The 17,521-nt window shown below is 43.5% G+C and overlaps 1 protein-coding gene across 3 annotated transcripts in view; it reads right to left on the bottom strand.

Annotated features, from left to right (window-relative positions):
* ANKRD55 (ankyrin repeat domain 55) overlaps positions 1–17,521 on the bottom strand; it is a 136,895-nt gene that overhangs the window by 92,819 nt on the left and 26,555 nt on the right. For 2 of the 3 annotated variants that reach the window (XM_075589242.1, XM_075589250.1), the window contains exon 2: positions 4,638–4,760. In XM_075589242.1, the coding sequence (XP_075445357.1) occupies positions 4,638–4,760 (123 nt within the window). Of the gene's footprint in view, positions 1–4,637; positions 4,761–17,521 lie in introns of those variants that run through there. The other variant, XM_075589258.1, reaches the window with a different exon arrangement.

Consider the following 17,521-nt stretch of genomic DNA (forward strand, 5'->3'; position numbering starts at 1 on the left):
TATAGAAACAAAGTTATGAAGTCTTTTATATATCAATGCAAAGTTTAAATGTCAAAAGGAAAGTATTTAAAAAAATGTAGTTGTAAAACTATCATGGGACTGATTGATGAAAAGGGGTGGGTTGAGAAAACACCCAAAGGGAGGGGGGGGGGGGCATATGTTTTTTCAATTAAAAGGATTTATGTATATACTTTAAGTCATGCATTTGAATTATGAATTAGACTTCAACAGCTGTGTTTTGGGATCAGACATGTGAATTATCATCTTTCATTCTCTAGTGACCTCTCTGGGAAGAACCTGTTACATGTTCTGTGGTAACGTATAGGAATTCTTTGTTTATCTTTTCTATTTTAAGAAACTGTCTGCATTTTATATGTATGTTTCTTGTAATAATCTTATTCTGTAAACTAATCACTGTACTTTTTGTATATTAAAACTAAACTCTAATCAGTAATACTTTGGGCTCTGATTGAACTGTTGCACTTTTTGCAGAGAGCAATTTACATTTTCAGACACATTTTGCTACAACAGATTTTTGTGTGTTAAGTACATAGTTTTAATAATAAACAGGGACCAGAGACTCTGTAAATTAATATTTTTATATTTCTGTGGGGGTGGCGGCGCTGGATTAAAAATAGGTATTGTGACAGAGTGAGGGCAGACATTATTCATTCAAGGGACCTGTGCGCAGGTGAAGGTAAGTCAGCTAGTTAGCTGTGTGTAATAACCCAACATATATAAGTTACGTGCTCACAAGTGTGACATTCGTGACAGATTGTATATTGGGATGGATTGAGGGTATATATTGAGGGTATATATTGAGGGTATACATTATATACAGTAAGTCATTTGAGAAACCTTTGCGGAAGGTGAAAAGTGGGTCAGAAAGATTATTAACTCTTGTCACATACACAAGTCCTTAATGGTGTGCTGTACGGGACATTTCACAAAATTGCAAAATGTTGAAAAAATATCGACCCAGAATGCAGCCAGTTAACGCATCTCTACTTTTGATTTAACAGTGTAAATAGATATAGGCAAATAAAGGCACAAAGGTGTAATGTAAATTCATAAGTGTGAGTGACAGAAGAAGAGCATGCACCGTGTGTAACTCAGAATTAGAACATTGGTTGTCAGACTAATTACAGTAAATGCTTCTTCGAGGATATATGTTTTAAACTGAGGAAACTGAAAAGGTTAATAATGAGCATGATATTAAAAAAAGGTGTTACAGCTATATAATTTTTAGTTAATATACTGCACTTTAGTTAATATATTGCACTTTAGTTAATATACTCCTTGAAATCACAGATATAATATCACAATGAGTGATTAAAACATTGCTGCTCAATAAATCTCACAGCAGAAAGGTGCTGAACAGATGTGTGCTGATAACTGTCTGCATCAAAAGATAACTAAATTAGCTAATTTGGGGTTTTATTTGGATTTTTTTTCTCCTACTCTTATTACACTACAGTAATTGCTACTTAAATGTTACAATTGAATCTGTGTACATCATGTTGCTGAATGAAGCGTGCTGAAGTGTCGAGGCCTTTCTTTGTAGAATATGCATCTGACAGCAGAAAAAAAGGAATAGTAAAGAAATTACAGCTACTGTGCTTCTTATTTCATTCACTCTTCACTATCATAAGATTATGCCTGCAGAAACGTGTCACAGTGGTCTTAGGACAAGGTGAGCAAGTATGGCTATAATAAACGTCGATGCTTGTGCAGTAAATGTTATAATCCTTGGAAGACCAGTAGAGTGCCTCTTCTTTAATTTCTGATCTACCCGTGTATCCGCATCCAGCGGGATCACTGTTGCGGTGCACCCGTGGCGATTTGTTACCTGGTGTCATGAGTGCACCTAATTTGGACTATAATAAATAATATTACACTAATTATTAATATTAACTAAAGCTAGTTTCAAATTAAAAAAAAAATACATTTTAATTTATTAAAATTGTATCAATCAGTTACAGTATTCAACATGACCCGATACGCCTATAATAATAATTTCAAAACAATATAAAAATAAAGTTATTATATTTATTATGTCATCATACATAGCAGGCACATTTTATGAAGATTGTATTACATTTTAGCACTGAAATTTTGTAGCACAAAAATGTTAAATACAATCTTAGTACAGATGTAGCAGGCGTTACTGCACACATAGGCATGTGCCAGCGGGTGCAATAACGCATTAGCTCTGCCCCTTTTGCACAAGCCTTATTCAAACACTATGGTGTCTTCTCCCCCTGAAGCGTTGTGTGTGTCCTGCTACAATGTGCCAGTAGGAGCAATAACGTCTGCTACATCTGTACATAGGCCCCCCAAATTCTCTTAACAAAGGTAGCATTTGAGTGGGGCAATGCTGCTGCTGCTGCTGCTGCTGCTGCACATGCCTGTGAATGGCTATGGTCTTGATTATTTTCTCGTTATAAATAAGCATTGAACTGGCTGCTTATTTTTTTAGGGCAACACCTTCGGAAGTCAATTTCTAAGATGACAAGTAATCTATTTTATCTTGTTAAGAAGTATCTAATATGCATCTTCTTACCAAGAGCAAACTGTAATTTCACAAGGGAAGAAGGGCATAGGGGAGGGAGCCACACCAAGCACAGGAAATGCAAGGCTGGCAGAAATAAGTGCAGAAACCACAACCATTATTGTGATGATAAACAACAAAACTGAAGCAGCACATTAAGCATGTGGTTAACCTGCCAATATATCCGGTGACGTTATTTATATACATGACAGTTTTCACCCGTACAGTGTGTACTCTTATAACACCCTTGCTCTTCTTATCATTGTGACTAATCTCCTGAAATGTCTAATCTCTGCTAATTTATGATAATCTACTCTTGATTGATTCCTTTAGTACTTATCATAGCTAACCCCCTCCCCCCCCAAAAAAATATAAGTATACATGTTTTCTTCAATATCATCTTATAGAAACATCTTAGGCCTCGTCCCCACTGCTCACGGCTGCGCACGCTATGGCGTGCGCGGTGCAAACAAGATACGGCCCTCTAAGGGGCCGACCCCAGTCACTGCTGCCGCGCGCCTGCAGAAAGCGCGAAGTGCGACCGCCTTTGCCAAAATACAAGATTTTTGTCTTTTGGCGCGGCGGACGAGCGTTTGCTACGTCATGGCGGTGGTTCAGCCATTGAGGGCGAATCAGCCGCGTGATGTCATGGCCGTGCCCCGCCACTCCCCCTCACCCTCTCCCCCCCGTCGCGATATCCTGCTCTTCTCCTGACACTCAACCACAGACCACAGGTCACGGCTGAAACTGGTGCACGTGCCGCCAGGCGCTCCGACGCGCGTGCACGCAGTGACTTGGGTCGTAGCTTTAGGAATAGAGCTATGCAAAACTTTCGATTGAAAAATGTAGCAATTTTTTTTGTCTACTGTAATTTTCCGTGGGAGAGAGAGCACTCACAGGCACTTTTGTTGGTGATTTAATAAAGCATGCTCCATGCCTTAATAAATCACCAGCAAAACTCCATGTGAGCGCTTTCTTTCTTTTCTTCATAACATATACAGCTACCATAGGATTTTTCAGTCCTAGCCCCAGCCAGCACCATGGCACAGAATCGGACGTTTGGTCACAGTCGTTTTTTCGCAACTACATTGGCATCGGCCACTCCGCTACTGGACACTCGGCATCTAGCCGTTTTGACAATAAGGTAAGTTAATTTAAGGGGTTTTAGTGGGTAGGGGAATATGGATTTCAGGGTGAGGGGTTAAGGTTTCTAGGGTAGGGGATTAGGGTAAATGGTTACGGTTCTTAGATTAGGAGATTAGTGTATGGTGTTTTAGGGTAATGTGTTTTAGGGTAAGGTGTTTTTAGGGTAAGATGTTTTTAGGGTAAGGTGTTTTTAGGGTAAGGTGTTTTTAGGGTAAGGTGTTTTAGGGTATGGTGTTAAGATTTTTAGGGTAGTGGTAGCGTTAGTATTAGGGGTTAGGATTAGGGGGTTTTAGGGTAAACGGTAAGGTTGATGTTTTACCAAGGGGGAGAAGTGGCCAACAGAAAGTCCTGGCAATGGGGTGAGTGGCTGCTAAACGCCGACAGCAAGTTGGTCACAGCAAAATGGACATGACCAAATGTCCTAGACAGCCCATGACAGACTCGTTAAGTTTACGTGAGTGCTCTATGCTCTCTTTGTATTCATTTCTTTGAATACCAGAGCAAACAAATATTTTGCAAACAATTTAAAAATGGACATGAAGCTAAAAGGTGACAGACTTCTCATTTGCATGTCATTACCCAGAAACCATCACTGCAATGGGAGCATTGTATGCTGGGAGGTAGTGCTGAAAAGCAGGGTTGCAGAGCTGTCTGAGACAAGTGAATGTGCTCACAAGTGATATTTTTATTTGCAAAAACGTTGAAAAGTTTATCAAAACAAATTGCAATAAATTAAATCTACAAAAACCTATCACATTGGTACATTCTAAGGTATTAGTATCCATAAGAGAATACAAAAATAATATAATGTTTTCTACTTAACCAAAAATATGGAAACATTCTACTTAAAACTGATAAAATAAAATAACTCCACACTTTGACATTTCAGCCCCGTCATCAAAAACAAACTTTAACATGAAGAGGGACATTGTTATCTTACCTTCATTGTCACAGTATTCTAATATTGAAGGATCTTCACGGATTACTGCAGTCAGTGTGTTGACATCGCCATTAGCTGCTGCTTGATAAACCACAGTCAAGTCAATCTCTTCTGCTGAATCACCTTGAAGAACAAGGACAAACCTGTTTAAAACACATACTATACAACAGATGTTTGCAATTGTCTATTGCTTGTTACAGAATCTGTAAATATCCGGGAAATAATGCTGCTTTCCTTTGTTATACAGGCTGTGCTGAGGGCTTTACCACACTGTCGTTCAAGCTCACATGGAAGTGAATATAAACATGCATACTGTACATCTTGTAAAGATTATCTTTACATTGGATGGAGAGATAGGAGAGCAATTCCCATAATACAGATGGCTGACAACAGAAATTGGACCTGGGGGGGGAGGGGGGGGAGGATTTTAAGGAGGTAATGGACGGGGGGGGGGAGAGGGTTATAAAGAGGTAAAGGACCTGGGGGGAGGGATTATAAAGAGGTAATGGACCTGGGGGGGAGGGATTATAAAGAAGTAATGGACTTGGGGTGGGGGGGGGGGGGTGGTTTATACAGAGGTAATGGACCTGAGGGAAGGAGGAGGGGATTATAAGGAGGTAATGGACCTAGGGGTGGGAGTTATGTGGAAGTAATGAACTGGGGGTGTTATAAGGAGGTAATGTACTGGGGGATATAAGGAGGTAATGGACTGAGGGGGATATAAGGAGGTAATGGATAGGGGGTGGGGTTATATGGAGGTAATGAACTGGGTGTGTTATAAGGCCATAATGGACCGGGGGGGATATAAAGAGGTAATGGACTGGTGGGGGAGGGGGGGAGGATATAAGGAGGTAATGGACAGGGGGGGGGGGGAGGAATATGAGAAGGTAATGGACCGGGGGGGGGGGATATAAGAAGGTAATATGGGGGGATTATATGGAGGTAATAGATTGGGGGTGTTATAAGGAGGTAATTGACAGTGGAGGAATACAAGAAGGTAATGGGGGGGGAAGATATAATAAGGTAATGGTGGTCCCGTGGGGTATATAAGATAGTAATGAGCCACGGGGGGGATATTATAAGAAGGTAATGGATTTGGACAGGGGAATATTATAAGAAGGTAATGACAGTGGGGGAATATGGGAAGGTAATTGACTGGGGGGGGGGATAAAAGAAAGTAATGGAACGGTGGGAGAGGATATAAGAAGGTAACGGACTGGGGTGGGGGATATAATGATGTAATGGATATGGGGGATAGGGTCTAAGGAGGTCCTCGGGGAGAGTATAAGGAGGACCTGGACACAAGGTAAGTGGGTACTGAGATTAGGGAGGGGGGATGTAAGTGGTTATAAGCCTTGCAAGGGGAGTATAAGGGGGTACTGGGCCTGGAGAGGGAGGTATAAGGGGGTACTGGGCCAAGGGAGGTGAGTATAAGGCATTACTGGGTCTGGGGAATAAAATGGGGTATTGGGGGTAGAGCATAGGTTGTTTACATGGGGCCATCGAATGGGCCTGGAGGCCGGCATAATGAGAGCTTGGGGAATAGCCCCTTCCATCAGCCAGCAGGTGGAGCCTGGGGAAGGGGAAGGCTCTTCTTGCCTGTGCTGGTGCAGACAATAAACTCTAGAATCGCCGGTAACTGGCCAGGTCCGGCAGTCCCCACTGTCCCTGGCCCTGATGGTACATCATTTGATCCATTACATCAGGGGTGCGCAAACTCTTTCCTCCCTGTGCCCCCTGCCTGCTCTCCCCCCTGCTCGCGCACGCCCTTTCACCGTCTCCGGCGTCAAATGACGAAGTGCGGTCATTTGTCGGCGCATTGCCATGGTGATGCGTTGCCCGAAGCCGTCGGAGACTATGTAAGGGAACTGACAGAGGCCTCACACGGTCCCATTTAAATGCTTTGGGGAAGAGCTCGGTGCCTCTGTATGCACCGAGCCCACCCACCCCCCTGAAATTCTCACTGTCACGGTAACTTATGACAAGGTTATAATATAGAGAAGAGTGTATCTAGAGAGGTACACAGAATAGAGTCCCTTTGTAGGCGCACCGCAGACCGTTATGGAATAAATGTACCCCGGAAGAAGTCGCAAGTAAGCGACGAAACATGCAGCATGTCGGGTCTCTGCCGATATTTATTGATTAAAATATTTCTACAGCAGTAAAGAACATAGCTCTATGTCTTCACTGTCTCATTACAACGCTTTACTACCAGCCTTCAATTCACTTTATGGACCTCTGTTTTGATACACCCAGTTAAAGAGGTGTTTAGCTCTGTGTTTAGCAGGGCTGTGCTACTAACCTATATACACTCACTTAAATCACTAACTGAATATCTGCCCAAATTTGAGCCTCAATGTACCTCGGATCTCAGAATGTGTAACAAAATGACCTGATAAGCCATCACAGTGTGGGACTCCCTCCCGCTACTACGTGTCTCTGCAGGAATCACTGATCTGAATAAAATAATACAGAGCATACAAATGCGGAGACTGAGAGTTTTGTCATATCAATACAAGAATGACAACACTGATAATAAACTTTCAGGTCTGCTAAGTAAACAGAGAAATACTCTGTGGAACTAGATACATACACTGTAGGCACATTCAGAAGAGCGCAGGATACAATTACGCCATCTGTGTACTCCCCGACATTCAAGTATATATACACGGGGTCCACGGGGCAAAAATTAAGGGGCGCAAGGGGCGATACTGAAAGTTTTCAACTGAATTGAACGCAGACACTTTCAAACTTACAAACAAGTAATTACAGCGCTCCTGCGCGCCCAACTAAAACGCGCAGAGCAACATCTCCATATGTATAGTGGGTATTAACCCCACCACTGCTGAAATACTATACATATGATTGTAGCGAGGTAGCAACATACCATCAGGATATATCTACATCCGCACCAGAGTAATACTCACCCAGCCAGCCACACTGAACAGCTAGGGACCCTCCATCTACTATATCTATATGCATGGCCGATTCTAACGGTGCATCTACCCGCAGGACCACACACTGCTAGTGGTAACAGAAAAACACAGAGGCATAGAAGAATTAAGCTCAAGGCATAGGGTGTAATACATCTCAGCACCACCAGATGTCACGTCTGAGTGGCTAACATCCATTTCAGGATATACTTTGATATACCTTGATATACTTTTGAGGTATGCTGAACGTCCAAGGCACCGCAGTGAATTGACATAAGCTACACCTGCTGATGGGCCCAGAGTAGTCCCTCTGGACCTACCGTTGTGACATAACTAGTGTCTTTTAATATAGTAAATACTAGTTTTTCATTATTTGCTATTTTTACTGCACAATCACAAATTTGATTAAAATATTTATTATTTTGCTAAATATCTTTCCCCCTGACCACATTTATTCCATAACGGTCTGCGGTGCGCCTACAAAGGGACTCTATTCTGTGTACCTCTCTAGATATACTCTTCTCTGTCCATATCCATTCCCTAGGCAGCACGCACCTACCAACAAGGGGTTTTCGAGCGAGGTTTCTACCTATAGTTATCCAAGGTTATAATATACACACCAAAAATATAACTGGGTTGAATTGAACACGACTTAGATATGATCAATTAGAGTTTTATTCCTTAAAGAAGGTGAACACACAAGATATACAAATAACAGGCAAAATATATACACTTACTTAGGAATGGAATGGGGATGATGAAGTAAACAGAAAACAGGATTAGCATTTCATCAGGCATCACGAAGATACACAAAGAACACGAGCAACACTGAGGATAGGCTGGATACTGGTTTATATGCAATCTCCAGTCTATACCTTATTATTGAGTGCAGGCTATTGGAGAACAATTACCTGCACCCAATCTCTCCTTGCCACCTCATCTGAGGGGCACCTTAACACCCGCCCACTGGGTGGGTAATATTCTAAACAGGGGGCTTACTTCCTTTTTTAATACAGGATTCTTCCTTTTAAAAATGAATCTCTGCTTTTCACTCTTTCCCCATTGAAATCAACGGGCTCATAGGCATTCAATGGAGCAACTCCGCGGTTGAAGTCAATGGTTTCCACCGCCATAGACTTTCAATGGGGCAACTCCGCCATTGACGTATATGGGACTTCTCCGCCATAGCCTTTCAATGGGGAAACGCCACCATTGACGGCTATGGGGAAACTCACCAATCTTTCTCTTTGCCCACACTCCGTCTGGTTGTTCGGAGAGGGCTGGGAATGGCCATGCATTCATGCCAGAACCTTGGCTACATGTGACCCAAACCCCAGCACTCTGGTCCTCCCAGAACCGGAGATATGGACTTACACTTTTTACTGTTTCGGACTTTGCCGTTTTCACGCCACGCGGTTTTCTCCCATTGGAATCAATGGCCGGCGCCGCCATAGGAAATGCATGGGCGAGCGCCGCCATAGGATTCAATGGGACCTCCGCTCCGCCATTGAAGTCAATGGCGCGACCCTCTTGTTGAGCTCGACCCTTCACGGGGGTCCTGGATTCTCGGACCCGGTGGTGGTCGAGTGTGGGGAGGCCTAGGGGCTAGGGGCAATTTTTTTTATTTCTAGGTGCCCTAGAACCTAAGGTTCCCACGCCAATTGTCGGTGAACTTGAACTCAGTGATAAAGCTCTCTTCAAAGACAAGGTATCCGCTTTGCGGTCTGCGGTTTGGATGGCTGCCAACCTGTTCCTGGAGATTGGCATCAAGGAATCCCCATTGAAGTCAATGGCCCCATTGACTTACAATGGGAAACCACCGCTCCTCCTCTCGGACGCCCCCTGTTGGTCTCCGCTGGAAACAGGTCCAAAACCGCCAGATCTGCCATTGGAATCAATGGAGCTGCAATGGCGACCTATGCAAGGCTGCAAAATGGAGCCTGAAAAGGCGGGAAAAGGGAACAAAGGGCTATAATCACTGAATTAACATTAACCCCTTCCCTCCCGCATCAACCCCAGTGTATGTGTTGGTGCAAACACTGGGATGAGAACAATACATTTTTTCAGAGGAATATACAGTTGGATGCTGAAGCAAGTTAAAAACACATTACTGAACAACAGTCCAGTTAACCTCTTGCTTCCCAAGTGAGAGCAGGGGGTGGCCAAATGGGGTGTAACCCCTTTAATGCCAGACCAAACCCCCTCTCCCATGACACTCACGCCCCCAGTTTGCGCACCCCTGCATTACATTATATGTGAAATGTAACTCTCTCTATGATCTACCTACCGCCTCCCATTACTATTTAAAATCACTCTTCACACAAGTGGAAAACACCTATATATATATTGATGCCAAGAGTTGATTGTTGAAAATGCCTCTGTAAAAATATAAATGATGTTTCTTCTGATGTTTTTGAAATTGTTCTCATTTTGCAAACAATATGTGTCTGAATAATTGTGAACAATATTGTTTGCACTTTTTTATCTCTTCAAGGCACAAGATTAAACAACATGTTAACATTTTCCTTGATACGGTTGACAATTGCTGCGTGAAAGATTTTCGTTTTTGCTTCTTGCTGTGAGGAAATACATGGTTATAACTCCTTTGTTGGCAGAAGGGCATGCAACATATTTCAAAGCAGGCCCTCTGGCAGTGAAGGGGTTAACACAGGCTATTTGAAAATATACATATTTATAAAGTTATTTACTACTATTTGAAACAGGACAATGTCACGTTGCTTCTCGGACAAGATGCACCTGAAATTGGCTATTATACATGATTGGCCACATTAGAAACATTATACGTCACCAGATGTATTTAAAAAATCTAATTAAACACAATAGGATGTTTTTTTTATATGTTTCATAAAACTTGTTATTTCTGCATTGCAGCAGGTTTACCATCAGACATAGATTCCATTGAATTATTTTTTGCTATTACTAAGGTTTTTAGTCTTACATGTTATTTTTTAAAACAACAAATCAAAAACCTAGCTGAAGGCTTTAATCCAACTTGTCTACTAAAACAAGCTCCCTGTTCCCACTCACATTTACAAAAAGATAATGTTGTTATTATAATTATAGATTTTAAACCATTACATGTTTCAAGCATTATATTAGATGCATAAAACTATGATCCTTTATAGGATGTCACTGCCCTTCATAGACTTACATTTAGTAGATTTAGATATGCATCTAGTCCATTGTTCATTCACTGATATACATTAAGAATGTTTTTTGATATGTATATGAACTGTTCTATATTGTAACATGCTTTTGTAACACTGCACTAATACATTATGAAACCTATTAACATTAATAAAAAGTGCTAAGAAAGAATGTCTTCGGATTTCATGTAGACTATTATTAAAAAAAGGACTTCAATTATGTAATTGATATGACCAAGATTAAACATATTACTTAGATGATTATATGATATATAACACATGAAATATTGCTTTTATTGCTGTATATAATCACCTTCTTACCCCCAGACGCATCGTGCTCTGCTACGGGTCAACTCACCCAACTTGAATGGGAATTAATGCCATTAATGCAATTAATGTTTGGGTGCATTAACTCGTAACTGAGCTCGATGAATAGCCCCCAACGGTCTATATTCAGTAAAGGGAGCTAAGCTGTATCATGTCCTAACTCCCATTCATTTGTGAATGTTTGCCTTAGCTGGTAGTGTGCTAGACAGGTTTCTCATGACATTCAAGGAAAAAATAAAAATACTGTATATGTTTATAATAAATGCTGTTTGCCATCTTTAGATGAATATATGCGTATTTGTTACATTGAGGATTCATTTTAAAATCTGCTGTATACTTTGGGCATGAAGTTAACCTTAAGAGTGAAGGAGTTAATATATATTAAATATATAATAAACTATATGTAGAACATCACACACTTTACTTGTAAGTAATGAGCTAAACCCACTTCCTAAACCTCTACCCAGTTTTCACAGGTGTCGGTAGCAAAACAGAATAATTTGATAATTCTAGGAACTCGTGAACTTTAAACGTAAATACTGTAGCAGCCCATGGTTTATAGAAGAAGATCACACCTCTTTGGGGTGGTTTGAATAATGTATTCTGATGCAAATCATGAGAATAAATACTACCTATTGTGGAAGTGTAGGTACACTTTTAATTCAACATACACAGTCTTAGTAACCTCAAACCACTATATTGTTTGTAGATATTTGAGACATTTGGAGTGCTATTGGATTTGTGACCTACTGTATACAACAAGAGATAAAAGGGCCACACTACTACATCCAACTTGAACAAATCCTTTAGTACATTAATAGGTTTTGTTTATATTCTTTCTTCAGATTTACATTAGTACTGTACATAAAGTACTAAGGTTTTATAGCCCTTGTCAGCATGTAACATGCAGTACACATTCAGCCTAGCCCTTGTCAGCATGTAACATGCAGTACAGTGAGTGTCACTCACCCTAGCCAGCATGTAACATGCAGTACGTGCATATATATACACGTGCCTCATTCTGCTGGATATAGACCCACTGTGGTCTTTCTCCCTCCTAATAGAGGTAAATGAGAATTGTAATCCTAATAGAGGTATATTAGTATTTTATCTGGTAGTGTTAGGACTTGCGAACAGGTGTCTGCCTTGACGTGGCTCGCAAGCTTACAACGCTTTGGCCAAAGGGTTAAACTAAATGACCCTATTTCAAGAGAATATATAAGTATTTTACTGTGTATTTCTGTCATGTTGGATGTAGCATTGGGCTTCTCTGTCGTCTGTTGTATATATATTTATATGTATATATGTATGTAACACATATTCTCCCCCCCCCCCCAATCGCAGATAGAGTGAGTGCATGTGAAGGAGAACCTATATGTATGTTACCAGGTGTGTGTTGCTTTTACCTGTCAGGTTCACAGGAGGCCTGAACCTCCGCCAGTAAGAGCCTATGGTGTATCCTCTGGAACGATCTTACATAACAGCACCTCCACCTGTGTAGGATTGTAGGTGTACAATGACCCTTTACACAGGACCCACATATAATAACCAATACACCGGGGTATATATAAAACAGGTTTACTATATGGGCAAGTAACATAACACAACATACATCAACAATATGACCTTGACAGTGTCCTTCTATGACACTCATAGGCACAACTACACGGTCACCTCGCAGGGCTTTGTACCCCACATCTCAATTCCCAAACACCTTGTACCCAAAAGTCCCAAGAGTCCCACAACCCCATCCATGTGTGGAACAGCGCTGCCCACTAAGATGAGGTGCATAGGTGGTGCACTTGATGACTTTTTGGATAGTACCAGCCCGGTGTTCCTGCACCCGGGTACCGCAGAACATTAGAAGAGGACCTATCTGTGTGCAGCGCCGAAGCCTCAGCGATGGCGTCCTCCTCCTGGTGAATGGTCTCCTTCTGAGCAAGCTCACCGCTCAGACTGTCTCTGTCTCTGCAGAGAATGATTCACTGCAACACTGACCCTTCTTGTCAGAGCATGCAGCACTGCAGCTGTGTCCCTGACTAAACTTACACTCTGCTACGGGCAGGGTCCCTACCTAAGGGGCCGTTCCTACAGCAGCACAAACTGAAGGTGTGTTCGGCCTAGCTGGGGCCTAGGGGGTAACCTGGCCTAGTGTAGGAGCACTGCTCCCTACACACTGCTTCCGCCTACCTTATCCCAGCACCAACTGACTCGCATGGTCTGTGCGCAACAATGTATCTTCTCTAGCAGGGGAAGCTGCAAGCCCTATTGGCTGACTAGGGCCACCTGACCTGCCAACCTCTAGGCCTGCTGGCAATTGTAGTTCCCTGTGAGGCTCTTTCTTATGAGGACCGCATGGGCGCCTCTCTAATGGCTGCCTACCTTTTCTATATGCGCCTGCGCTAGACTAGTGGCCGCCCCGCCACTTTCCTGCGCATGCGCAACATCTAGGGGGCCTTCCTGCTTCTCTACACTTTCCTGCACTATGTGTAATGGCTGCCGCGACTGCAAACACGCACCGCGCATGCGGGAACCTCGCGCCAACCACAACATGGCCGCCGGACACCTTCTGCGCATGCGTGAACGTGCACAAGATGGCGACGCCCTATCACTGATGTCGCCGGAAGCCCCCGGCGACGCACTTGCCCCCGCAGCATCCCCTTCCCGGGAGAGGGTGAGTGAGGGAGAAAGGGGAAACCAGGGAGACAGAGGGGACCTGGCTACATATATATATATATGTGCTGGGTGATAATGGTGAAAGGCGGGGTTGCAGACCCCACAAACAGTTCTCATCTCTCCCTCCCCACATACAGTTATCATCTCTCCCCCTCCCCACACGTTGTTCTCATCTCTCCCCACCCCACACGCAGTTCTCATCTCTCCCCCTCCATACACACAGTTCTCAACCTCCTCCCCACATACAGTTCTCATCTCTCTCCCACTCGCACACAGTTACCAGTAGTTTGTATGGGGTTTTCCCCCTCCCTTTTGGTACTGCACTTGAGTGACAGCAGGGTACATCCTGTTGTAACTGGGACAATGGGGTGCCCGCCTTCTGGCTGTACTTAAGGGCAGGACCACCCTAATGTTGTGGTGTTGTTCCTTCCCACTTGAGGAAGGAAGGTCACACATTGGGAGCCTGAGATTGGGACATACCCACGTGCTCTTCCCTGCGGGGGAGAGTGAGTGTGAACCATACCTCTGCCTCCGCTAGGGAGGTGGGGAAGAGCTAGGACGGCTGCGGGTGCCCTTGGCCTGTAGTGGCGGTCCTGGGATCATCTTCAGTGATAGCTGAGCTGACGGACTGTATCTGGCAGAAGACTGCTGAGTAACTGTTACTGCAGAAGAGTAGTAATAAACCGTTCCTGTTTGCATTATATCTCCGGCCTGGTGTGTGATCTATCGGGGGGAGAGGAATCAGTTCTACCGTGGGAGATCATCTCCATTTTCCTGGAGCCTATGGCAGATGGAGGCGCTGCACTGCTAAGTATCATGTGGGGTATGAACCCCAGAAGCCTGTTCCTGTGTCCCCAAGTCATCGCGGATGACTCAGCCCTCCTGTTGCCAGCAGGTATATGCACCATACACCCTGTAATTGCCCCTATCTGCAATTGGGTGGGGGAAACACCGTTACATATAGAAGAGCTGTTATCTGTGAGCATTCATTAGCACAACTACTGCTCATAGAAAAACCATCTGCACATGCGCACATAAGCCCAGAGATGTCTGCGCATGCATATAAACGTACGTTAAGTGCGCATGCGTAGAAACTGACAAAAGACAAAGACGTTTCACTTAAAATGCGCGTGTTCGTCACACACCCTTTTTTAAAATTTATTAGTAATACAGTACCATTTTAATAGAGCAGTACTTTTAGCTAAAATATTATTTTGACCTCCCTGCTACAGTGGACTTTTTTGTTATTTCTGTACTTGTCATCTTCTTAGTATTTCGGTAAAACAATTTTATATTTGCCAGTGTCCCGCAAACATTAGGTCATGTCCGTGCTGTTTACTGGCTGTTCATCTATTCACATGTCATGCTGGTGGTATGAGAAAGATATATAATATTATATATATATGTGGAAGCATGAACATTTCTCACCAATAGTATTAGATATCAGATGACCACATCCGAGGTTATCTTAGGTTTGCATGCTGTGCTGTATTTCTAGTAATGCAAATTTGATGTTGTTACCTCTTTCCAGGAACATTTTATCATCCGTTGTCAATGGTGATTTTCTGAGACAGCTGGTGTTTGAATTCAATTAGTCTTTTGTTGCAGTTTGTTTCCCTCGGTGTACAAGAATGAATTGTGCAAGAGTTATGAATAGTTGTTTCTAGTCATGTGTCCCATAAGCAATAATACTTAATTGCAAACAAAAGAAAGAAGAGAAAGCAACCTAAATCAGACTAATAAAAACAAAACAAAATGTAGCCAGGTCACCTGATGACTACTATTCTGCCCTTGGGCTGGAAGTAAACCCTGGTACAATCAGGTTGCCAGTAGTTGATATGGGGTTTCCCCCCTCCTTGGAGCTGCATTTGAGTGACAGCGGGAGGTGTGATATCAGGTCTGGGCATGACCAATCATGAGCCAGACCTGGTGTCCTCCTCCTGGCAGTACTTAAAGGCAGGACCGCCCTAAATTTGTAGGTTGTCGTTCCCCACTGAGGAAGGTATGTCGCACAGTGGAAAGGCTAAGATTGGGCCTTCTCCAGTCCTCTTCCCTTCGGGGGAGAGTGAGTCTGGACCATGCCTCTGCTAGAGAAGTGGAGAAGAGCTGGGATGGCTGCGGGTGCCCTTGGCCTGTAGTGACTGTCCAGGGACCATCCTTGAGTGAATAGCTAAGAGTACTGCATCTGGCAAAACCTGCCTTGTTCCTGTAACTGTACAGAAGAGTAATAAACCCGTTCCTGTTGTTATACCTCCTGCCTGGTGCGTGACCATAATGGTTGGAGAGGTAATAAGTTCTACTGTGGGAGATCACCTTCAGCTCCTGGAGCCTATGGCAGATGCAGGCGCTGCACTGCTAAAGAGATATGTTGGGTATGAACCCCAGAAGCCTAGTCCTGGGTCCCCACTACCACCAGCGGATGACTCAGCCCTCCTGTTACCAGCAGGTATCATGCACCACATGACCAGTAATGGCCAAATCTGCCACAGGGTGGGGGAAACACTGTTACAGTGTTTTTTTGTTTTAGGGCGATTTCTCTTTTTTACATGTTGTATTGTTTATTATCAGTTGCTATGTCTGCTGCCTAGTATACATCTCTTGACATATAAACGATCTGAGTGCACCTATTGAGATATTTCCCTGATGAAGCATAATGTAGTTCTGAAATGAACAGGATTTCTGAGAGCCACTTGAAGAAACTGAACCTGTGACTTCTCCGAGGCCCTGTCACATGCTGGAGAACATTGTGACGCATGAGGTATACCTAGAGTAGGGCCTTAGTGGGTAAAAGGCACTAAATAAATATATATATATATATATATATAATATATATATATACAGGGCTCAGAGCTTGATAAATGCAAAAAAAGTGTTTTTTAGTGGCATTGTATAATGGCGAAAACGCGACTGAGCGTGCGCTGCCTCTCTCTACCCCCTCCTTCTCCTCTTCCTGTTTCACACCCCTCCTCTTCTCACTCTCCTCCTTCTGCTCCCCCCCTGCCTTCTCTTTCTCACCCCCTCCTTCACCCCGTATCCCCTATCTAGCCTCAGTGGACGGCGGCGGAAGACGACTGAGGACCACAGGAGCGGAGTAGAGGAGGAAGACAGAGGGCGGCAGGAGAAGAGGACTGCGGACCATGTGAGCGGAGCAGAGCTTCACAGGAGGATGGCCAGGGAGGAGCTGTGCTATAGCAGCAGCAGATACCGGAAGTCAGTAAAGACTTCTGAGTCGGATCGCTGGGGCACGCTTTCCCCAGCCGTCCTCTTGTGCCGCTACTGCTCTGCTCACATGGTCCTCTTCTCCCGCAGCCCACTGTCTTCCTCCTCTGCTGCCCTGCTCCGCTCCCATCGTCCAAAGTCCTTCTCTTCTGCCTCCGCCCGCCATATTCCTCCTCTGCTGCCCTTCTCGCTCCCGTGGTATGTTAATGGAACCAAAACAAATATAACCGGCACCTGATAATAAAGTCCCGGTACAGTATAGCCAAGACTATACTGTACCAGGACTTTGTTATCAGGCGACGATTATATTTTCTTTCTTTTGCACAGTAACCCTCTGACGTGGGTCTATATTGGAAGCTGACTACCTATTAACATGCGGGTGGTTACATTAAGGACTAGGTTTAATTCCCTGTCCTTTTGGTCGATGACTGCAAGGATCTTTACACAATTAATTATATACAGGTGTCCATATTAGAATTATTGTCCTTGGTCTTATCAGTAATGCTGTGCCTTATCTATCACTTAGAACTACGGTCACTACACTAGCCACCATTTTGATTAC

This window comes from Ascaphus truei, chromosome 1 (assembly GCF_040206685.1).
Source record: "Ascaphus truei isolate aAscTru1 chromosome 1, aAscTru1.hap1, whole genome shotgun sequence".
Classification (NCBI taxonomy): Eukaryota; Metazoa; Chordata; class Amphibia; order Anura; family Ascaphidae; genus Ascaphus; species Ascaphus truei.